A 25,762-nucleotide genomic window follows, 5' to 3' on the forward strand; every position below is an offset into this window, starting at 1 on the left:
ATGAATTCTAAGTGTAAATTAAAGTATAATTTCTCACTTTATTTTTCTTTCTGAGATATGGCTATTAGGGAAATATGCTTTACATGATCTCACATGTATAACTGATATCATTTGCTTGTCTCTCAGTGGATGGTGGAGGGATAGGATGGAGAGAGTATTGGGATTTTAATTAAAAAAGAAAGGAATTTTTAAAATAAATATTTTTTTAAAAAAGGGAACACTTTTCTCCATTATTTTCTATAGTCTAGACAACCAACAGAGCAACAAATCAAGCCCTGATTTTTAGCATCTTTTAATTACCAAGATATAAAAATCTGACATGACCCATCTGAAGGAAAGAGTCAAAGAAAGCCCTTTCCCGGCATTTTTCAGCTAAATAACTACTCAGAAGAAAACACCCTTTGGTGAGAGGGATGTTAAAAGGTTCATAAAACATCACAAAATATCTATAGGTGATAATACCAGATTTTCTTAACCTGAAGTCCACAGAACTCCAAGGGTTCATGGGAAGATTCTAGGGAGATCTGTAAATTTGGATGGGAAAAAAAATTTCACACATTTATTTTCACAAACCTCAAACTAAAATTTGGCATTTCCCTCAATTATGAATATATGCAACAAACATTCTGAAAAGGGGTCCATTAGACTGACAGAAGGTGTATGAGACAAAAAAGGTTAAGAACCCCTGCTCTCTCTATAGTCAAATTTCAGAGTTCTCAAATCAAGAAGAAAATATTGCAAGCAGCCAGAAAGAAACAATTAAAATATCATAGAACCACAGTCAGGATAACACAAGATTTAACAATTTCTACAATAAGGGATCATAGGGTCTGGAAAATGTTATTCCAAAAGGCAAGAGAGGTTGGACTACAAACCAAAAATTAATTACCAGGGAAATTGAACATACTCTTTCAGGGGAAAAGATGGACATTCAATGAAATAGGGGACTTTCAAACTTTCCTGATGAAATGACCAGAACTGAACAGAAAATCTGATCTTCAAAATCAAGAATTAAATGAAGCACAAAAAGATAAAGAGGAAAGACAGCTCATAAGGGACATAATAATGTTGAATTGCTAATATTCTTGTATGGGAAAATGATTCTGATAATTCATGAATTTTCTCATTTATTAGAGCAGTTAGAAGGAATATACATAGACAAGGCACAGGTGGAAGTTGAATTTGAATGGCAAGTATATTAAAAAGATGGAATTATTTAATAGGTGAGAAAAATGTACTAGGAGAAAGGGAAAGGAGAAGTAGAAAGGGGTAAGTTATTTCACTTTAAAGAGGCAAGAGGGCCGCTAGGTGGCTCAGTGGATAAAGCACCGGCCCTGGAGTCAGGAGTACCTGTGTTCAAATCCGGTCTCAGACACTTAGTAATTACCTAGCTGTGTGACCTTGGGCAAGCCACTTAACCCCATCTGCATTGCAAAAATCCTAAAAAAAAAAATAGAGGCAAGAAAAAAGTTTCTAGAGTTAAGTAGAAAAGGGGGGGAGGTGAGTGAGCCTTACTCTCATTGGAACTGGTTTGGAAAGGGAATAATATAACCACTCAATTGGGTACAGAAATCTATCTTATCTTAGAGGAAAGTAAGAAAGGAAAGGGGTTGTAGATTTGGGATCATAGGTAATAAAAGGGAGGAAAAATTGTAGAAGGGGGTAGACAGATGCAAAACACTTTTTAGGAGGGAATGGGTATAAGGAGAGACAGAATTGAATAAATGAGGTGGGGAGAAATAGGATGGAAGGAAATACAGTTGGCAATAACATAGGTGAGAAAAAATATTCTCTGATAAAGGCCTTGTTTCCCAAACATGGAGAACGAAGTTAAATGTACATAAAAAAGAGCCATTCCTCAATTGATAAATGATCAAAAGATATGAGTAGTTTTCAGATGAGGTTATCAATGCTATCTATTTAAATCATTTTTTCAAGATGTCCTAACTCACTATTAATGGGAGAAATGCATAATGGAATAATTCTGAGGTATTACCTTATACCTAATAGATTGATTAATAGGACAGAAAGAGAAAATGACAAATGTTGGAGGGAATATAAGGAAAATAAGACATTAATGTACTGTGGGAGACATTGTGAAATGATTCAATGGTTCTAGGGAATTATAGAGCAATTTGTAACTTTGCCCAAAGGGTTGTAAAACCCACCCTTTGACCTAATGATGCGACTACCAGATCTATATTCCAGAAGAGATGAAAAACAGGAAAGAACACACACACACACACAAGCACACACACACACACACACACACACACACACACACAATTCTTATCTGGTGTCAAGGTACTAGAAATTGAGGGGATGTCCATCAAAAATGAACAAATTATGGAATGTAACTAAGATGAAATGCTGTTCTATCATAAAAAATGACCAAGAGGATGCTCTCTGATGTTCTCTCTCATGGTTCCTAAGCAGGTGCACAGACCAATGTACTGGATACAGAGCAACAGCACTGCTGCAGGTCCATCACCTGTGACTGACCTACCTTTGCTCAGCCATGTTGTGACCCAAGAGAACTCGAAGGACTTATGATAAAGAATGCTCTCCATCCCAAAGGCAGAGCTGATGGTGTCTGAATACAGAGTAAAGCATACTTCTTTTTTGCTTTATTTTTCTTGAGGTATCTCTTCTATTTGGGGGGGGGGTATGTTTACTTTTACAACATGACTATTGGTGGTAATGTTTTTCAAGACTACACATTTCTAACCTATATCAAATAACTTGCTTTTGCAATAAGGGAGATTAGGGTGGAAGGAGGGGAGAGAATTCAGAAGTCAAGGTTTTAAAAGTGAATATTGAAACTTGCTTTGCATGTAACTGGGGAAAAATAAAGTAAAATATAAAATTATATAATACAACATAATATAATATACAAAAAAGAACCCCTGCTCTTCATTATAAGTCCTCAACCAGAATTCAGATCTATTCATCATCAGAGAACCTATTAAGTATTAATAACTCACATTTATTTAAAATTAGAGGACTTTCCTCTTAAACACCCATGAAAAAGGCAATACAATTATCAGCGTCTCACTTTTATAGCTAAGGAAACTGATTACTTGACAACTGGTTCAGCACTCTTTCCACTATATTAAACAGCCTCAAACAAGACTCCTGAAAATGGGCAAGTCTTGAGTATAACAGCTCAACCCCCCTTAGACATTAGCAACTTTATGTGGATTCCTAATTATGAAACATACAAATGTACCCATCTTTCAGGATCTTATTTTACATTTCACAAACACTTACATACATGCTTTGAAGCGCACTATGCTCAGTACAGGAGCAAGTACGAAGCCTCCCGGTCTTTCCCCTCTAGAAACTGCGCCTTTCCTCACTCCCCTTTCTTCCCGGACTCGAGCTAATTGTCATTTTTCTCTCTCCCGCATTCCCCCACCAGCACTTGTTATTTTCCCTTTATATCACGGTAGCCAACGTGACAGGCGTGAGGTGATAACTCTGAGTGGTTTTTAATATTTCATTTTTTCCCAATTTTATGTATAAACAATTTTAACATTCTTTTTTTTTCAAAATCTGAGTTCCAAATTCAGTCCTCCACCCCACCACTGAGAAGGCAAGCAATTTGAAATGGGTTATACATGTAAAGTCATGCAAAACACATTTCTGTTAGGTGAAAGAAAACAAAGATTAAAAAAGAAACACAAGAAAAAAAGGAAAGGAGTATCTTCAATCTGCACTGAGGCTCTGGAGGTGGATAGCACCCTTCATCATAAGTCCTTCAGAATTGTCCTAGATCATTGTATTGTGCAGAATAGCTATGTTGTTCACAGCAATATTGTTGTTATTGTGTATAATATTCTCCTAGCTCTTCACTTTGCATCACTTCATATAAAGCAAATATTCAGTGTCAAAAAAAAAAAGTAGGAAGCTTACGGGATGAGAAATCAGTAAACCTCCAAATCAAGGTTTTCTACTTGCTGGCATCTCCAAGATGAGACACTAGTGACTAAACCATAAACGACTAGACCTCCAACTATGAGACCATCTACACTCTCCCTACATTAATTAACAAACTTGCTCTATACCCAAGAATTGTTTTAAAATTAACTTAACTGATATCCTGCTATCACTCAGCTTCTTTCCTTTCTTTTATTCCTAAACTTCTCAAAAGAGAAACCAACATCAGTTGCTGCTACTTCAAATGATGCATTAGTTTTCCCTTACTCCAACTAGACATTTTCAAGAATATTAGCCAGTACTGAGCAGAGTGGATACTAAATCAATACTTAAGAAATGAGGAAGAATATTTTAAAGTGTTTTTATATTTAAAAAAAGATTACTTTCAAAGAAAAATGAGTTTCCTGCTAGTTCAATACTCACGAAGACTTGCCACCACCTGTGGGTCCCAAAATGGCATTAAGGCCTGGCTTCATGATCCCACTATAAAAAAGAACATAACACTGGTTCAGCATTTCATTATAAAAATGATAGCATTAACTTATTTAAATGTGAATTTAAAACATTAATGAAAAATTATTTTTAAAAAATGAAAAATTAACTTAATTTTTTTGGATATATAGCTATTCTCAGTTAGTACAGAAAACATAATAAAGATATGAGTAAGGTCCCTTACAGTAAGGTCACTGCATTCTAAAGAAACAAAATTAATAAACTCAAGCAAAAAGGCTTTCCTTTGGCATTCACAGATAGGAAAAGTATCAAAACATTATAATAGATGACTCCTCTGCTTTCTTCTGGGGTTCTGTCTTGGCCATACAAAAAGAATGGAGTCTCTCCCAAATACAGAGATTCAAGGAGACTTGACAATAATAAAAAAGCTGAAACATTTTAACTGAATGAGTTTATGAGCACCTCCTATACTCCCAGTCTAATTTCAAATGTCTTCATTTAAATTGTATAGCATCCATTCTATCAAGAAATTTTTTTTCATCTTTTTCAGTAAACCTAATTTCAAAAAAAAAACATTATGACACACACACACACACACACACACACACACACACACAGAAATGAGTTTCCCTTGAAGCCTTCTTTTGGGGTAGAGGAACACATACAGATTAATATAAAAGATTGAAAAGATAATTAAGCCCATAGCCCTTCACTATCCATTACTGCACAGGTAGAAAATCAAAGGCTTGCATTAATGATGCCCCTAGCAAGTGGTCACTGCACAATGTCAAGGGAAAAAATATGAATGATGAGGAGCTAAAGGGACCCATGGACATCTTCTAATTCCAATCACTTGTATTACCAATGAGAAACCAGAGTTTTTCCTCAGAGAAGTCAGAGATAATAAAGAATAGGGTAAGGATTCAATCGCAAGTCTTTTTAACTCCAAATACAACATTTTTAAATGAAATTTATATACCCATATATGTGTACACACTAGTAAATATCAGATTTTTATATTACATGGATGTAATTAACATGCTTTTTAATCAACAAAGATTTATCTTCTTACCAGCTCATTCACCCAACCACTTCATTTGAACACTTAAAAAACAAATACTATTGTAAATATATATTGTTAATCAAAATAAATTTCTACATTAGTCATGTCCAAAATAAATCTATTTGTCTCCTTTGGCATTCTAAGTATTTCACCCTTCTGTTCAAAGGTTGGTAGCATGATTCATCATTAGTCCTCTAGAACTGGGGTTGGAAATTATATTAACAAGAGTTCCTAATTTTTTTCCATAGTTTTCATACAAGTCTTCCCAAGTTTCTCTGAAACATTCCTTTTCATCATTTCTTATAACATATCATATTTATATACAATAACTGGCTCACCTCTCAGATTCCCATTCTTTGCCACCTCAAAAAAAAACTATAAATACTTCTGGACACTTTAGAGTTTTTGTTTCGTTTTGTTTTTACTTAGGCTTTCCTTTAACCTGACCTTCTTCTAATTCCCCCCTTCCTCCTCTTCCCTTCTATTTTCCTGTAGAATGAAATCTATTTCTATACCAATTGTGTATATGCATGTGTATATTCTTCTTTAATCAGCTGAGATGAAATTAAAAGTCAGGTTGGAGTATTAACTATTTCTCCTAAACCCTTCTCTTACTTGTAAAGATGTCTACTTGTGTACTCTAATTATGTGAAGAAAAATTTTCCCCAACAATTCTCTTCCCCCCCCTTTAAGTGTTCTGGTTCTTCTTTCATAATATGACTAGTGTGGAAATGTGTTTTAGAGCATTGTACATATCTAACCTATATCAAACTGCTCACCATTTTAGGAAGGGGGAGGGGTAGAGAGGGAGAAAAATTTGGAACTTGAAATCTTATAAAAAAATGAATGTTAAAAATTGTCTTTACAGGTAATTAGAAAAAATAAAATTAAAAAAGAGAAATGAACAGTAAGATCTTTCAGAAAAACTTCAGAAAACTTAGATAAACTGATATAAAGTAAAATGAACAGAACCAATTAGATAAACTGATATAAAGTAAAATGAACAGAACCAAAAGAACATTGTACATAGTTACAGCAATACTATGAATGATTTAGTCATTCTCAGCAAGATTCCAAAGAACTTATGAAAAAGGACTCCTGAGAAAGAACTAATGGAATCTTAATGCAAATTGAAGCTTATTTTTTTTAAAACTTTTCTTTTAATACTTGTTTTTTCACCTTTGCTTTCTTTTATAGCATGGCTTAATATGGAAATGATTGTACAGGTAAACTCTTGATCAAATTGTTTGCCTTCTCAAGGAAGAAAGATAGCAGGGAGGGAAGAAAATCATTTAGAACTCAAGAATTTTTTTAAATGACTGTCTAAAGTTTAAGCTTTAAACATAATTGAGGAAAAAAATTAAAAGTCAAAAAAATAAAAATAAAAGAACTATAGCTTGTACTAGAGACTAAGATGAAGAAAGGCAGAGGGAGAACTTGAAGGGTATGATAACTGTAACCAGAGATGGAAATTTTAGAGTTCAAAATGTTGAAAATGAACAATTATGGGCAATTATGACAAAAATAGTATTATCATCCCTATGGGTGCCCAGGATAGTGTGAAACTGTGAGAGAATTTTTTTTATATATTAATAATCAATTATTAAATTAGGATTGAAGTTTTTCCTTTCTATTTTCTCATTCAGGGACCAGTCCTTACAGGCCAGTTAGTCTCCAATGGACATAACTGATAAATGAGAAGGCCCAAATCCTCTGGGTATATCCTCTGCTATCTTGGACTGGACTCCACCCAAACAGAAAACTTTACAAACAGAATCTCTAATCTAGTAAATTCTTGCCCTTAGGAAATGAGCCTCTGTCCTTGGAACCCCTCCATCCATTAGAATTTAGGAGGCAAAGGAACTAGGACTGTAACCAAGAATTACCCACCAGGTGAAATTAAGCATAAAACTCCAAGGAGGGAAAATGGTTATTCACTGAAATGGAAGGATTTCAAGCTTTCATAAGGAAAATTGAATTGAACAAAAGAAAACTTATCTCCAATATCAAGACCCAAGAGAAGTCTAAAAAAAGGTAAAAAAGGAAAAGAAAACAAATGATTCAATGAAGCTGAACTGTTTACATCCTTACCTAGGAGGATGATACTTGTAATTCTTAAAAATTATAACATTAAAAGTACAGCTGGAAGAGAGTACAAGAGCTATACAATAGTACAGCTAGAAGAGGGTACAAGCATAAGGCAAATTTGAGAGAATGACATTACAAAATAATTAAGGAATTAGAAAGAAGCATACAATGGGTTCAGCAGGGAGAAAGAGAATGGGAAAATTTATTTCACATGAACAGGAGTGAAGCGAGAGATGGGAGAGAGGATAATGGGCATCCCTTGAGCCTTATGCTCATCAGTACCAGCTTCAAAGAGGAATTAATAGAGACAATCAAATGGATATAGAAATCTCCTACCTGACAGGAAAGTAGGAGGGGGAGGAGGGAGGAGTACAGGGGGTAGGGGGAAACTAAGAGAAATGAGGGCAGACCTGGAAGCAAAGCAGAACACTGTTGAGGAAGGAAAGGGTGAAAGGAGAGAGAGGGAGTACAAACTGGAGGAAAAATGGGATAGAGAGAAACAGGCAGTTAGAACTATAGTGACTTTGAAAGTAAATGGGAAGAACTCTCCCATAAATTGGAAGCGGCTGGTAGAGTGGATCAAAAACCAAAACCAGCACCCAACAAGAAGCACACTTGTGGCAGAGAGAGAGAGATATATACACACAGAATAAAGGCAAAGAGTTGGAGCACAATCTATTATCTTTAGCTGAAGTTAAAAAAAAAAGTCAGGGTTCCAATCTCAGATAAAGCAAAAGCAAAAATAGACCTAATTAAAAGAGTTAAGGAAGGAAACTAAATCTTGATAAAAGGGACCACAGACGATGACCAAATAAGAGATAGAAAGCATTAAGAAATGTAAAATCAAGGGCAACTAGGTGGCGCAGTGGATAGAGCACTGGCCCTGAAGTCAGGAGTACCTGAGTTCAAATCCAGTCTCAGACACTTAATAATTACCTAGCTGTGTGGCCTTGGACAAGACACTTAACCCCATTTGCCTTGCAAAAACCTTAAAAAGAAAAAAAAAGAAATGTAAAAATGGTAGCTTTCATTATATTAAATTAAAAAGCTTTTGCACAAACAAAATCAGTGCAACACTAAGATAAGAAGGAAAGCAGAAAGCTGGGAAACAATATTTGTAGTAAGTGTCTCTGATAGAGGCCTCATTTCCAAATACGTGTTTGTGTGTGTGTGGAGAGAGAGAGAGAGAGAGAGAGAGAGAGAGAGAGAGAGAGAGAGAGAGAGCCAGAGAGAATCAGAGAGAGAGAAACAGAGAGAACTGGGTCAAATTTATAAAAATACAAGTCATTCTCCAATTGATAAATAGCTAAAATGGTTAAAGGATATGACCAGGCACTATTCAGATCAAGAAATCAAAGCTATCTATAGGTGTATGAAGAAATGTTCTAAATGACTTTTGATTAGAGAAATGTTAATTAAAACAACCATCCCATATCTATCAAACCAGTCAATGTGCCAAAAAAAGAAAAATGATAAAAACTGGAGAAGTTGTGGGAGGATTGGGACATTAATACATTGATGGTGAAGTTGTGAAGTGATCCAACTATTCTGGAGAGCAACTAGGAACAGTGCTCAAGAAGGAACCAATCTGTGAGTACCCTTTGATCCAGAAAAACCATTAGGTCTGTAGCTCAAAGAGATAATAAAAAGAGGGGAGGAGTTACATGTGCAAAAATATTTATAGCAGCCCTTTATGTGGTGGCAAAATATTGGAAATTGAGGGGATGCCCATCAATTGAGGAATGGCTAAACAAGTTGTGGAATATAGATGTAATGGAATATTATTCTGCAATACAAAATGATGAACAGGTGGATTTCAAAAAAACATGGTGAGTACAAAATGAGCAGAATGGAAACATACACAGAATCAACAACACTGTATGATGATCAACTAAGAATGATTCAGTTCTTCTCAGCAACACAATGATTCAAGACAAATGCAAAAGACTCACAAAGGAAAATGCTATCCACATTCATGTTAAAAAACTGTGAATAAAGATCAAAACATTTTTTCAATCGTTTTATTCTTTTTTGGATTTTTTCCTTTTGATCTGTTTCTTCTTTCACAATTAAGACTAATATGGAAGGGGCGGCTAGGCGACAAAGTGGATAAAGCACTGGCCTTGGAGTCAGGAGTACCTGGGTTCAAATCCGGCCTCAGACACTTAATAATTACCTAGCTGTGTGGCCTTGGGCAAGCCACGTAACCCCATTTGCCTTGCAAAAACCTTAAAAAAAAAGACTAACATGGAAATATGTTCTTCATGATAGTACACATATAACTCATATCAAATTGCCTACCAAAAATTTTAGGAGAGGAGGGAGGGAGAAAAACCTAGAACTGAAAATCTTGTAAAACAATAACTAAAAATTGTCTTGACAAGTAATTGGGGGAAAATGCTATTTAAAAACTAAAAAAAGAAGAATGACTCAGAAGGAAGTATATTATGGCAACAAAAATCTGCGTAAGGTTCATAGAATTCAGAGTGTTGATAGGGAAAGGAGAAACCACAATAGTCACTGAAACAACTTCACGTTGCTGAATGTGTTAATGGATATCCAATCAAATAAAACTAGAAAGGAAGAACATGGCTAAGGAATACAACATCTTCTGAAGATATCCAGGAGTATCAAAAGACAGCAAGAGTGAAAATGAAGAAATCAATTATGAGGAAAATTTTGTGGATGAGCAAGTAGAGATTTCAAAAAGAAGAATGGAAAGCTGGGGAGAGACTAGAATAAAAAGAAGGTATGCTAGAGTCAGCTCTAACCTACTCACAAGACAATTATTATATTTTCTGTGTGAATAGTTACACCTTGGAAACTGGCAAAGTTTGATTTATTGTATATACACCAGGGTTCAGCAAACAATGTCTCAAGTGACAAACTGAACCTGCTTCTGTTTTTGTACAACTTGTACACTAAGAATGGTTCTCATGTTTCTAAAACTTTATTTTATTCAAAAAAAGTTAAACTATTTTTAACTTGCAGAACATACAAAAAGAGGCAAAAGGTCAGATTTGTCCACTGATTTAATTTAAGAAAGTGCTAATAAGGCAAATTTATCCCATCTAGACTTTAAGAAAATCTAAATAATGCAAACCAAACTTAAAAATACACATGTATCCCTAACAGTAACATGGGGGTGATGATCAACCTTGATGTACTTGCTCATTCCATTAGTGCAACAACCAGGGACAATTTTGGGCTATTTACAATGGAGAATACCATCTATATCCAGAGAAAGAATTATGGACTTTGAACAAAGACCAAAGACCTTCAAATCAGGAAAAAAAAATGTTTTCTTATTATGTAATTTTACTATCTCATACTTCATTTTTCTTCCTTAAGGTTATGATTTCTCTGTCATCACATTCAACTGAGATCAATGGAAACAATGTAAAGACAAACAGAATGTCTTCTGTGGGGGGTGGGGGGAGGGAAGCAAGAATGGGAGAAAACTGTAAAACTCAAAATAAATAAAATCTTTCTTAAAAAAAATACAAATGGGGCAGCTAGGTGGTGCAGTGGATAAAGCACCAGCCCTGGAGTAAGGAGTACCTGGGTTCAAATCTGGTCTCAGACACTTAATAATTACCTAGCTGTGTGGCCTTGGGCAAGCCACTTAACCCCATTTACCTTGCAAAAACCTAAAAAAAAAATACAAATATGTTTGTTTGTTTTTTCCCCCCAGAAAGCTGTGACCCCTCCCCTCCCATGTCACTCTATTGGCAGAAGAATGCTCAGGAAATTAAATTGTTAATTAAGATTTGCAGTATCTATGTTCATTATCTCAGTTGAGCTTAATAATATTTCCACTAGGATAGAACTGAGTTCTCAAATTTTATCACTTTTACCATCACCACACCTCCCTCATCCTTCTATTAAGGTTGACTCTTCTTCCCTCTCACCTGTACTACTGAAGAGTAGTCATTTCTACCCACCCTCTGGCTCTAAGCAAAACTATCTATGTCATATTTAAATGAGGGCAATGTCTTCCTCAGAACTTAATTACCTGTTGGCAATGACAAAGCAGATATGAGCAAGCCAAGCTTCTGTGCAGTTACTGACAGGAATGAACTAGATTCTTGAATTTTTCCAGTGTTATCAGGACCATGCAAACCAGTCCCACTCTCTACTGGCTGGCTCTGTGTGTGTGTGTGTGTGTGTGTGTGCATGTGTGTGTGTGTGTGTATAAAATATAATACATGCATATATTATGTATACATATATAATATATAAAACATTTATACATATAATATATACATATATTAAAAATGGTTTCAGTAAAGACAGTACCACAGACACATGACTTCTTAGTCCACTTTCTTTGGTTTCTCATTTCACCCTGGACTGGACCTACAAAGTACCCCCTCCCTTCTGCCTCTGGTTCCTTCAAGGGTCTGCTCAAATCCCACCAGCTGAAGGAGACTTTTCCTGCTCTCCCCAGCTGCTAATGTCTTCCCCTCAAAATTACCACCCAGAATTTCCATATTGCCTTACTTGTTAGAATATTTATAAAAAGTCCCTTGAAGCAGGTACTTTTGTTTAAACATTTTTTATATTCCAAGTGCTTTAGCCCAGTGCTAGTCTTTGGCACTTAAGTTCTTTAATAAATGTTATTAATATATAATAAATGATACTATTAATATGAAGATTATTAATAATAAATATTTACAAAGGTTGTTACAAATGTTAACCAGTCAGCAGTTATTCAGTTCCTCCCATGAGCTAGATACTGTGCTTAATCCTCAAGATAAAAGGAAGAGGTAAAAACAACAGTCCCTGTCCCCAAGAGCTTACCTTCTAATGGAAGAGTCAACACGTTAACAACCATATAGTAATAAGAGATATATGTGTATATGTGTCTGTATGTGTATATATTTGTGCTATGTAAATATAAAAATATTCATATGGATAAAGCACAGATAAGCAAACATACATATACCAGCATATATGTTTATATATTCATAAACATATATGTGTGCATATTTACATATAAATGATAAATTGGAGATAACCTCAGAAGGAAGGCACTAAGATTAAGGAGGATGAGGAAATGGTTTTTGCTTAAGATAAGAATTTACCTATGATTTGAAAGAAGCCAGAGAAGCCAGAAGATGAAGATCTGGAAGTCAAGACATGGGGATCAATGACAAAAGATGGAGTGTTGTGGGCAAGGACCAGGAAGGAAGAACTAAGTGGCTTACCATGCCCAAACAAGACTTATGGACTTACTTAACATTCTTGAGTATTTCTTTCTTGACGATCTTCCGACAACCTATGAAGCCAGTCTTCAATTTCACTTGATAGCAAATGTTGTGAAAACTCAACACCGTTGCCTCTTGCTTCTTTGTTCCTGAGAGAGTCACTGCCGCACTCTCAACAGAGCCATTAGTGTTTGTTTGGGTCATGGGGACTATGACTTGAATCTCATCTGTTGACATTTTGCAGTCTTTTTGTCTAAATGGAAAAAAAAACCCAGAAAATGTAGTCACCAATAAGATCAGATCTCATCAAAAGACACTAATTAAAAGTACCAAAAATAAGTTAAAATAAAATTTCACTTCAGTGAAATAGACCTGTTTTAATGAACTTACTGTACCTCTTCAAAAAACCTAAGTGACCATATAAAAGACTGCCATTTAGATAATTAAAAATAATTATATTAAGCACTAAGATTTTATTTAATCAAAAATAACATAAAGTTGTAATTGGCCTTGTATTAGACTATAAGAAGTGGCTGCAATTAATTAATCCTCTGTTCTCCTGAATAAATAGGGTTTGGGGGTTCTACTGAGCCACAGCCTTTTGTTTTAGCTGACAAATATATTTTTATTCTGTCTTTATGTATCCACAGCAAAAGGGTGGGGTGGGGGGATAGATTAGTTAATACTACACTCTCTTTTTGGAGATTGTACAATCTACACTTGTAGAGACAGGATGCCTTAGTGGGGAAAAAAATAATCAATCACAGTCCCTAGGGTTCAATCTAAAGCTTTGCCAATTATTAACCAAATGACCTTGAGCAATTTCTCTAAATTAGTTTCTTTAAGGATAAAATGAGAGAGTCATCCACATCCAACTCTCAATCTATCATCTTCTGACCTTCATACTTCAACTTCTTCCTGAGAGTTTTATGGAGGCATCTCAGGGCAATAAATAAGCAGAGTCCACCCAGGCCAGTTCAGACCAGGAGGCCTTCTTCCCAGAGGGCTTGCATAAATCACCTAACCTCGAAAAATTGTTTTTTCTACAAAATGGAGAAAAAAGCACCAACCTCAAAGCATTATATAGAGAAAAATGAGTTTGAAAACTCTGTGCGTCCTAGATAATGATGAGCCATCACGAGAGACCGACCTAAAGAAGGGAGGTGTACCTTGTCTTCTGGAGCATGTGTCTAAAAATGGGCCAGGACCCCCGAGCAATGTCAAAATTGTTAAAAACCACCACCCCTTCCTGTAGATCTCATGTTGTTAAACATCATAAGATACAAAAGCAAAAGTGAAACAACCCCCTACATTTACATTACAGTCAGAGACTTCCTTTACCCATAGAAATAAGTCAATATTTACAATTAACTAAGGAATCATCAAAGGCATTGAACAAATGGCCGGAAAAAAGGAACATTACAAGCATAGGAGGCAGCTGGGGCAAGTTGTGGAATTGGCCTACTGGGGATGAGAAGCAGCAAGGGATGGAAGGGAGCTTGGAGCCAAGTCACTGGGCTTTCAAGGCCAAAAGGAGGAGGTTCCTATTTGATGGAAATTCTTGAGGATGCCAGACCTGGGCTTTGGAATTATCCCACTGTCAACCATATAGAACAATTTGAATGTTTTATCAATCATCCAGGGAAGAGGCGAGCAAAGCCCAAGGTGCTGTGTGAGTGGAGAGAAAGGGACACAGGTGAGAGGTTGGCATGAGTAATACAGGAAAAAAAAACCCAAAATTGAAAAAGTTCTGTGCATTATGAAATCTTGAAAAACTGGGAGCACCAAAAGTATTTTCAGAATTACTTCCAACGAAAACTTAAAGCTGGGGAAATTGTCAGGGGAAGAAACCATGGTAAATGAAGATTTACGATTTTACAATTTTAATTTTTAAATGTTACAATTTTAATGAAGAAACAGAAATACTGAATGTGAAAAGTCATGAAAATATGGGAAGGCAGGTAAGAAATGGGCAGAACAAATAAAGAATACAAAAAGTTCAAATGACATACACACCCCATCATTGAGGACAGAGCAAACAGACCCAGGGTCACTTGAAGAAGCCTTAACTCCTAAGGTTCTGAACCAGCAGAGCCCCAAGAGGGACTGAGGCTATCAGTGGCTACTCTGGTTCTGACCCAAACCACAATCAGACCACGCTGGAAGCAATGAAAGCATGTAGGCTCCCCAGGTGACCCTGATCATCACCACCCTCAATACCTCCCAAGAAAATGGCCACAGGACCAACCCAGGCTTTCTCCTCAAGTGCAGCCAAGTCCACCCTTAATATGAACGTCAAAACCAATAAATTAATAAGAATTTGAGTGTGCCCATAAATATAAGAATAAATTACAGTACATAAATGAGATAAAATACTACTTTGTTGTAAGAAATAATTTGTAAGAAATCTGGGAAAACTCAGGTTTGGAAAACTGCAATAGTGATATAAAATCAGAGTATCAATTTATACAGTGACAGGCAATACAATAACATTAAACATGTTTTAAAGAATTAGGAATTCTTATCAGCATAATGACCGACCATAATTGCCAAACCTGGAGGGTAAAGTCTTGGATCAAAACGGATCTCAGACATTTACTGTGGGGTGAGCTTGGGTGACTCAGGTAACCTCTGTTTGCTTCTATTTCCTCCTCTGTAAAATGGAGATAATCCTATCATCCACTTCTGTATAGTTGCGAGCAGCAATCTGTCACATGGTGATATATAAATTACTATTTTTGTTGTTATACTATCCACCTCCTACAAAGCAGAAAATTACTCAAACGGCAAAATAAGACAAATTTGGGGGGGGGGGAGACAGACATTACCAATTTTTTTTTTCAATTGACGAGATGTGTTTTAACTATTTTTTTCTTTAGTTCTTAAGTGAGTTGAGGGGTAGGAATGGGGGATAAAGGGCAGATTTCTGCTTATTGAAAAAAAATTTAAGAGGGATTAAATAGTTTTAGGAAGACTATTTTCCAGGGTGTGCCAAAAGTTAAGGGCTACTGCCATTTGACAAAATGTTAACAAAACCCAACTACTCACAGTGTTTTCACACAACTGTTTCCTATTTTGTTAAGGAGTCCTATAAAATATTAAGTCCCGCTTATTTGTGTCCCAGATTTTCAAAGTCAATCGTGGGACAACTACCCTTTAGGGTTTTACTCTCTTAAAATAATGATGAATAAATAGAATCATTTTAATTAATGAATTTAGTTCTGGTAGATTTGTTCCCAAAATGCATATTATTAAATGTTTTTTCCACAAATACTTGGTAATTTTTCCAGCTTGTTCTCCTTTTCCTTTTCACCTCTAGACCTGGTTCACTGGCCATCTGTATTATGTGTCTATTATATTTGACTGTCTATGTATTACATATATGTATGTGTACATGAATTGTGAGAATGATGAATGATCAAGTTATGTCTCTTTTTTTATTTCAATCATAGACACTACTTGAGAGAACTCTTCATTGTTTTCAGGTGGGGTTCATCACCTACTTATCTGAGGTCTACATTCTCCTACCGCAATTCTTTCTACCTCTTAGAACAAAATAGTGTATTTTTTAGATCCCAGTTCAAGCCTACTGATCATATTTGGGTCTGATTAGCTAAGAGTGAATGTCAACAGAAATTATTTTGTTTTGGCCAGAAACAGATTTTTTTTTTTAACTGGGTAAAAAAGGTCATTTATTTTTTTTGCCTCATTTCTGACCTAAACTAGATCACTGAATGTGTCACCTCAATCTAACTGAGACCTAGGAAACATTTCAGCTTTAAATGGCCAGGGCCATCTCCAGTGGTCCTGATTCAATCTGGCCACTGGACCCAGATGACTGGAGGAAAAACTGAAGCTGGGGGCCTTAACCCTGTCCCCCACCCAAATCCAATTCATGTGCTTCACATGGCCTCACCTCCCTGCTGTCATGGTCTTCAAGAATGAAGGACAAATAACAATCTGCCCAAGATCTCAAGTTCCCTTTTAGATAAAATCTTTCACTTTCAGCTCTTTAATTCAATCCAAGAGGTAAAGAGTATATTATACACCTGATATTGGTGATACAAAAACCGGCAAAAAGGGGTGAGTTCCTGTCTACAAAATAAACACAAAGTTTCAGGGGGAGGACCTCTAACTCATAGGGCTAACCTTTGAGATAGAAAGCGTGCTACCAGATCTGTGTTTGGAACAAAAGTCAACAATGCTGAGATCCCAGGATGCTATTGATTTAGAGCAGTATGTAAGGGGAGGGAACAGAATGGGAAAGATACTGGATCCTGGAGGTGAAAGGGAGACAGGAGTTTACTGAGTAAGGGGATGACAAGGTCAGGACTGGGCTTTGGGCAAAATCAACAACAAAGTAGTAGAAGATGGACTGAGAGAGTGTATGTGTGATTAGGGGGAAGGTGGTCTTGTGGCAGACAGACAGTATGTAAATGTGGGTGGATGTGGATGGCTAGGGTAAGACTGTTGTCTATTGGTGGAGGAGGATGTATTACAAGCTCTAAGCTTGTGTAATGCCTAGAAAGAGTTGTGAATGCAGTTTCTAGCTTGGCTATTCATCTGACTCTTCCATATTCTATCTTTCCAAAATCTTGACTGAATCGAAGGGTTAGAGGTGTGTGCAGGTAGTTAATTAGCTAATTATATATATATATATATATATATATATATATAGAGAGAGAGAGAGAGAGAGAGAGAGAGAGAGAGAGAGAGAGAGAGAGAGAGAAAGGATGGAGTTAGCTCTCTCCAGATAGATATGTAGATAGCTAACTACACAGTACAGATACAGAGATAAAGGCAGCTATATACCCTAGTCCAAAAGGTGTTCATTCAAATGCATGTTGAAATCTGGGCAACAGAAATGCTTCATCAACCTGGGCTTTCCTGGTGGGATGGGTCAAACTCCGTTCTTCTAGGAGACTTGCTAAAAATTCACATGTCATCTTTCATGCAAGAGTGGCGTGTGAGGGGCAGCTAGGTGGAGCAGAGGATAGAGCACTAGCCTTGGAGTCAGGAGTACCTGAGTTCAAATATGAATTCAGACACTTAATAATTACCTAGCTGTGTGGCCTTGGGCAAGCCACTTAACCCCATTGCCTAGCAAAAACTAATTAAAAAAAAAAGAATGGTGTGAGATCCGACTCTGACAAGACCTCCACCATAGGAGAGAATTACCTTTGGTGAACACACTTCTCCGGTTTTATGTCTTGCCTGATAGTAAACAGAGGGCCACTGAACTTTCTCACTCATTAAAGCAGCACTTTTATCCTGAAAAGATTGTGTTTATGATTTCAAAAACATCTCCTAAGTATTATATGACCAACAGTCACTGGATATTATCATATATGATTTAAGTTTGATGATCCTTTTAAGTACTGTCACAAGATAGCCAGCAAACTTCAAAATGATACAAAATAATTACATGGTCACTCACTATTTCATTTGAATTAACTGGAAATATTTTTACAATTTAAATTTTGTTATAATAAAGTTAATGACATCAGTGACATTCTGTAAGCAGGGGTACACTTCTGTCTTATTGGCTTGACTTTTTTTTTTAGTTGGCTTGACTTTTAATGATACAATGAATGAATTTCATGGTGGTGCTATCTTGTAACCTCATCCAAGAATCCAATTTGTTTTCAAAGCGGACACTCTAGTAATGGTTAGACTGACAATTTTATCCTTTTAAAAAAAAAATCATTTACCATTTAGACTACATTTTCTTGAATTCAACTACTTTCTCCTGAGTTCTTCTGTTGTTAACATTCTTAATTTCTTTTGTAGAAACATTACTTTTTTAATCATTACATGTTTTATTTTTAATTTGCGGAATAAAACAAGAGACCCTGAATGATATATCCAAGTTCATAAAAGAAGCTAAGTAGCAGCCTGGGGTTTTAGAATCACATACTCCATTTTTCCAACTAAATAATTCCCATGGGTTTGATAATCTTTTCTGCATAGATGATTTCCAAATATAGCTCTCATCTTTCTCCAGAACTCCAGTCACCTTAGGCCTCTCTCTTTCTACATGTTTTGGATATGCTGACTTAGATATACTGAAAGAATTAATTTTATCTTTCATTTTAAACTCACTGGCCCTTCAAGCTTGTCAATTTACATTAAAGATACCACTTTCTTACACCCAAGTGTGCAATCTCATATTTGACTCTTCCCTCTTCTTCACTCTTTCACCCAATCAATGGCCAAGCTTGTCCTTTGCCTCCACAAGTGACCTCTTGCATCTGACCTCTTCACTCACAATTGAAGTCTTCATCACCTCTTACCTGAACTTATTTTTGGGTGGAGACTAGCAATAAAAAGTTTATAGCTTCCTACTGAGAGCAGAGAGGTGGTGGACTACAGGTACAGAACAGATAAGATATGATCATGATGTTCAAGTGTTAGGCTTAATTTTATTTCACCAACCTCCCCCCCCCGCCCCCCTGCCTTCAAAGTAAGATATTCTGACCAATATCCCACCCAAGTAAAAGAGTTCCTCTTTTTGTACCCCAGGACTCACTTAACCTGTGTCAACTCCTACAACTCCCACACAAATACTTGGGAGATAGGGAGTAATAAGAACTAAGGATGGGGAGGAAGCAGTTACCGGACTTTCTTAAACATTGAAAGTTTATTTTTAATTTAAAATGCCCCAAGTGAATGGTGAACAGCTTAACACAGAAATACCTACGTATACAGCCAAGTCATCTCTCCCCTAGACGAGTAACCAAAAAAGACTTTGTGAGATAGAGTTAAGGAGAAGGTTGAGGTCAATTGAGGTAAAACTGTCCACAAAGCTGTATGTGTGTTTACTGGTTTCCTCTTAGTGGACTTTGGCTATCCTTGAGTTCCAACACAAAAAAAAAAATCATAGAAGGAGCCATTACCTAGAAGCTGATATGATGACAGCAGCAAGAACATGATATAAACTTCCTCTCAGGTAGACAAAGTGGCCATCCACTTATTTTTGTTTTTACTTTGAACTTAAAAGCACAAATAAAATGAGCATATTACATGAATGGAACAGAAAAAAAGGAATGTACATGTAATTGCAAAATTCTATTTCACCTAATTTTCAAAACTATCTTGCTTGTCCATGATTTCTTCAGACTTCTGTTCCTTTTTTTTTTTTTTTTTTTTTTGCATTTTATAAAAGATTCAATGAGCCTCTTTTCTTTCTTTCTTTTTTTGGAGGGGGAGGGACAACAATGTCCCTCCCAATTGAAAACAAGAGAAAAATCCATGGGTTTAATCATCATTTCTAAACCTATAATTCCCAGATTTATATGATTAATCCTTGTTACTTTACTGAGCAGCATACTGGTTTGTCTGCTGAACCTTCGTTTTCTTTCCCTTCTAAAACCACTCCTTTTTAAAACTTCCCTATTATTGTTAAGGTCAATACATTCCTTTCAGAGAAGGTTGATAAGTTGATTGATTTTGCTCAACTGCTTCCCCTTCCACCCTTTTACAAAACTCTTTGCTACAAGGGTCTAACGAGGGATATATTTAAAAATGAAGGTGATATTTTAAAAGATATCAATAAAAACACATTGAAATAAATAAAAATAGTACAACTTAAAGTATTTCTGGAACAAAGCTAAAAGTATAAGGTCTTAAATCAGAGATGGAGTTCACCAAAAGAGTTCTTTTCAAGTTATCTTTAGCTGAAACTTTAGAAATCTAATCAGGTAAAGTTTAAATCGAAAAGAGAGAAAACCAGATATATAATACACATATACACGTATATAAAGGTGTGTTATTCATACATACACATATATACATAAATTTACCAGAAAACACACACACATATACATATACATTTACCAGTATAACATATATATATATATATATAAACTTACCAATATAAATTGAAGAGAGAAAAACAGATACACACACACACACACACACACACACAAATTTACCACTGTAACATAGGAACAAATGAAATGCCAAGCAATAAATACATAGGAGATAAAATCCAATAAAGAGCCAGTAATAAAAACCATGCCAGATATACTACAAGCAATAATAACAAAATATAGGAACCAAAGAGAGTAATTTCAACATTGTAAGTTTTACTGAGATGATGGCATGCCATCCGTGACTGAAAGGAGTTCTAGTGAGGTATATAGGGGATCCTGTTCAAAGAAGAATAGAATAGATCAAAAGCCTAGAGGGGTGAAAAGATTGGGGCAAGGACAATTGAAACAGAAGTGGTTATTACTGAAACACACTATAGGCTACCTGGGCAGAAGGAAGACATAGATAAGACAGTGATTAGAAAATTTGCTACAAGTCTAGCAAGGAGGTTCAATTATCCAATAATCTTTGGAGTTCCATTTTTGGGGTTACTGTGACCATTTTTCTTTTCAAAAAGGTAGGGACCACAAGTAAGAGAATAGTTAGCTATTCTAGATCTGATCCTGACTAAAAGGGAAGTGGCTGCCAAAATAGAAATAATGGTTCTTAGGGAGAACAGTTATTTCATAATATAATTTGAGATAAAGAAGGTGAAGAAAAGAGTTTCTGGGAGAGCAACTTTCAAAAAGTTCCAACAGGTCATGTCGGAACACACTGGAATAAATATTCTGCAGACAAAGTCACCCTGAGAAAAATCCTGGGAAGTTCTTGAAAATGAAATTCTAAAGAAGCAAATAAGGGACAAGCAGCAAGATACCTAAAGTGATGGGGAAGGGTGACTGGAACTCAGTCATGAAAAAAAATGACAAAAAAAATACAAAACAAAAAGTCATTTTATAGTGTTATAGTGTTAGAAGTTCTAAAGCTCAGAGTAAGTAGAGAGGAATGAATGAGCTTTAAAAAAAACTCAGCTTTGGGAGGGAAAAGGTTTGAAAATGGATAGTACTCCTCTAATCTAGAGTGATTTAGAGCATTTTTTCATGTTACTATAGTTATCTTCAGGAAAAGATATTGTCTGAATAGACTGAAGCACACTATTTTTCACTTTCTTTTTTATCCCCTCATTCTTTTGTAGTCATTGTTCAAGTCTTCTTGTATAAAATGACTACTATGGACATGTATAACCACTGCTAGAATTCTCATTGTCTCAGAAAGGGGAAAGAAGAGGAAAAGATATACTCAAGAATTTTAAAAGAAAATGTTAAAAAATTAACACATAAATGAGAAAAGAATAAAATTTAAAAATTTGAAAGTAGATTTATGATTAAAAAAAGAAATGGATAGAACTGAAGACAAATGATTGCCAAGAGAAGGTATAAAACTTTTTTGGTCCTACTTCTTCTTGTCAAGGAGAATGATCTTGGAAATAAAAAAGATCCATGGATTCCCTATGTTTTACCAGATTGCTAGGGTGTCCCAGACACTTTTTTATTTTTATTTTTTTTAAGTTTTTACTAGGCAATGGGGTTAAGTGGCTTGCCCAAGGCCACACAGCTAGGTCATTATTAAGTGTCTGAGACCGGATTTGAACCCAAGTACTCCAGACTCCAGAGCCGGTGCTTTATCCACTGTTCCACCTAGCCGCCCCACCCCAGACACTTTTTTAAAAGAAAGGTTAAGAATCTCTGTTTTTAAACAAAGCTTTGATTTTATTTTTTTGAATTAAGATTACATAGGACTCATCTCCCTATATCCAACTATCCTGGGTCTAAATAAGTGGTACTATGGAGCCAGGAAGACTCATCTCTTTGAATTCAAATCTGGTCTCATATATTAGCTGTACAACCCTGGACAAGTCCTTAGTCCTGTTTGCCTCAGTTTCCTCATCTGTAAAATGGGCTGAGGAAGGAAATGGCAAACCACTCCTGTATCTTTGCCAAGGAAACTCCAATGGAGAGAGAACTCAAAGGCAACTACAAGAGTTCACTAAAAAATAGTCTAATCCATCACATAAGAGCAGGTTGTGCACAGTAGATTTGAAAAGGCCAGTTCAACTTGATAAGAAAAAAGAAATTTTAAGTACAAGTCTTATCCTTATGGATTTTCATACCACTGTTTCATCTATTAGAATCATCAAACCATGGAAAGTCAAAGCAAGTAGGAGGCACCATCCTCTAAGCACAAAACTTTCCTGAAAAGGCAAAGGAGAATATCTGTATCTGTAAATACTACATTGAGGGGCAGCTAGGTGGTGCAGTGGTGGACAGAGCACAGGTCCTGCAGTCAGGAAGACCTGAGTTCAAATATGACCTCAGACACTTTAATGATTACCCAGCTGTATGACCTAGGGCAATTTCACTTAACCTCACTGCCTGGCAAAAACAACAACAACAAATAATACATTGAGATAGAGTGCAGCATTATAAAACTGTACTGAGCATTGCACAAGGTTATTTAAGCTCCCCACACCCGCCTTGGACTTTGCCCCTCATTATCTCCTAATTGAACAACCATTTACCAAAGTATCTATTGGCAGGGCATTGTGCTAGGAGAGAAGAATGCAAAGGTGAAGAATGTGTTCAAAGAGCTCAAAATGACATGTGTTCTAGCAAATTAAAGTCTTTACTCAACCTCAAGAATGACATTAAAATATTAAAACAATTCCTTAGCACAAAATGTCCATTTTTATGTATTTCAAAGGCAGAGACCTTTATTATTTTTCTGTGACACTGGACACGTGAGGACTTGTGAGTTCAAATTCAGTTTTGCTATTTACTAGCTGTATAAATTTGGACAAGTGACTTAACCCTTCTGGGTTTAATCTTCCTTATCAGTAATATAAGAGGATTGGGGTAGGTAGCTTTGTAAGCTTCTTTCCAGCTCCAAGTCTGTGGCCCTATATGTAGAAAGAATTTAAAAATTAAGCTCTTTCTAGGACCCTCATTCAAGGAAAATGAGGTTCAGAGAAATAAATATAAGTCACAAACTGTAATCCAAGGAGTCTTCAAGTATTTTTTTAATTTAACTCAAATTTTTAATACAATTTATTTTTAGTATATGCAATAAAACAAGCATTTTTATAGTAAAATAAAAAAGATGGTTGTATATGAAACTGCAAATCTACTATGCACAACTTGCTATTCCTTTTAAAAATACAGCAAAATTATCATGCAAATTTCCTTTTTTTCTCCCCTCACCTTGGAGAATGCTACCATTTTACACACACACACACACACACACACACACACACACACACAAAGATATATGTAAAATTATTCTATGCATTCTTCTATTTATTATTTCTAAGTTCTTGTTTATGTATCAGATACTATGCTAAGCATGGGGATTACAAATATTTTTTAGGTTGTTTTTTTTACAAGGCAATGGGGTTAAGTGGCTTGCCCAAGGCCACACAACTAGGTAATTATTAAGTGTCTGAGGCCAGATTTGAACTCAGGTACTCCTGACTCCAGGGCCAGTGCTCTATCCACTGCGCAACCTAGCCACCTCTGGGATTACAAATATTAACAAAAGGAAAGAATCTCTACTCTCATGGAGTTCATATTTTAATGGGGAGAAGATAATGAGGAACAAAGACATCAACAAGGGACAAGGCCACCATTTTGCTTTTCTTTTCATCCCTAGTGCTTAGAACAGTGTCTGAAATAATAAATTCCATTTATTAATAAATGAAATAAGCTTCATTCATTAGAAGCTCGATAATTGCTTCTATGAGGTCAACTGATCAAAAGAAGCAATTGAAGGTATGATGTGATCTTCCAGAATAAGGCCTAGGAGTGAGGAGCTTAATTCCAAAGGGAGAAAAGCAGTAAGGACATAATGGAGAAAGAAGTTCAAAGAAAAGTTGAGAAAAGAATTCTTTACCTTAGGTCTGGGAACTTGCTGTTTGTTATATTTTGATAACTGAATTTCAATATAAATGGTTTCCCCAGTAATTAGTTACATGAATTTTTTATGCATTAAAAATAATTTTAAGAATTATTATTCTGTTCTAAGAATTATTAGACTTTGTCAGACTGCTAATGGGGTTGATAACATCAAAAAGATAAAGAACCTCCTATGTCCAGGTCAATGATTTGCACAATGTATATGCATCTCTTAAATTTGTGTAGGGGTGTGTGTGTGTGTGTGTGTGTGTGTGTTTATATAGATAATATGACAGGTATGTATATGAATATATAAATTTACATATATATATGACAGAAGTGTTAAGAGCACAGTAGAAAAAAGTCAATGCTATACCAATGAACACAGAAGATGCAAAGTCCAAAGTCATAGGTTCTTTATGAAGGATAAACAAAATTTATGGAAGATTAAAAGATATGGATGGATTAGAGCTCCACTGTATGATGCACAGAATACTATTAGAGTGCTAACCAGTCAAATGAAAACACTATATATATATATATATATATATATATATATATATATATATATATATATATATATATATATATATATCAAAGCTTGCAATCAAATTTTATTTATTAAATGCATGCAAACATGAATTTGATGTAATTCAGACTTAAACTCATAAACTGAAGCAATTATCTGAGCTAGATAACTTCTTTTTTTAATCAGGGACATGCAACTTGTTGATAAAAGAGCAATAGCTTGCCTCCAATGATACCAAAAACACCTAGGGAGAAAAAAAAAACCCAGACAGCTCCCTTTTTGTAGGTTTTGGGGAGTAGAGAAGAATAGAACAGGATAGATGACATCATGAGATTAATGACAACATGATTAGTTACAAAACTGGTACAGGGAACAATATGATTGGTTGGAAGTCACTCCTGAGACTAAGTAAAGTGTTCATTGTTTGGGTACAGGTTAGAGCTAATGGTTCAGACATCCTTGAAACATAGTCTGGTAGTATAAGGATATTAGTCCCAACTCCCCTTGTATTCACACACAGATCAGTTCAATCCTTTGAGGCAAGGATATTTCAGTTATTAGCAGGAGAGCTGGATTTCCAAAATTAATCCATTACAGGCCAGCTGAATTCCTGGAATAATTTGAGATGCTTGATTTAAGCAATTACAGGACAAGAACCACTTAATTGTAAATAGGATCAGTAAGAAAATGATACAGGATCAGTTCAATCTTCTCAAGCTTA

The 25,762-nt window shown here is 35.7% G+C and overlaps 1 protein-coding gene across 1 annotated transcript in view; it reads right to left on the reverse strand.

The window, feature by feature from the left end:
• The window catches only part of ABCG2 (ATP binding cassette subfamily G member 2 (JR blood group)), a 78,262-nt gene that overhangs the window by 37,449 nt on the left and 15,051 nt on the right, over window positions 1–25,762 (reverse strand). The window contains exons 2-3 of the mRNA XM_074228132.1: window positions 12,782–13,006; window positions 4,363–4,422 (exon numbers count right to left, since the gene is read on the reverse strand). Coding sequence (XP_074084233.1) covers window positions 4,363–4,422; window positions 12,782–12,990 — 269 coding nt within the window. The 5' untranslated portion in view covers window positions 12,991–13,006. The remainder of the gene's footprint in view (window positions 1–4,362; window positions 4,423–12,781; window positions 13,007–25,762) is intronic.

This window comes from Macrotis lagotis, chromosome 3 (genome assembly GCF_037893015.1).
Source record: "Macrotis lagotis isolate mMagLag1 chromosome 3, bilby.v1.9.chrom.fasta, whole genome shotgun sequence".
NCBI lineage: Eukaryota > Metazoa > Chordata > Mammalia > Peramelemorphia > Peramelidae > Macrotis > Macrotis lagotis.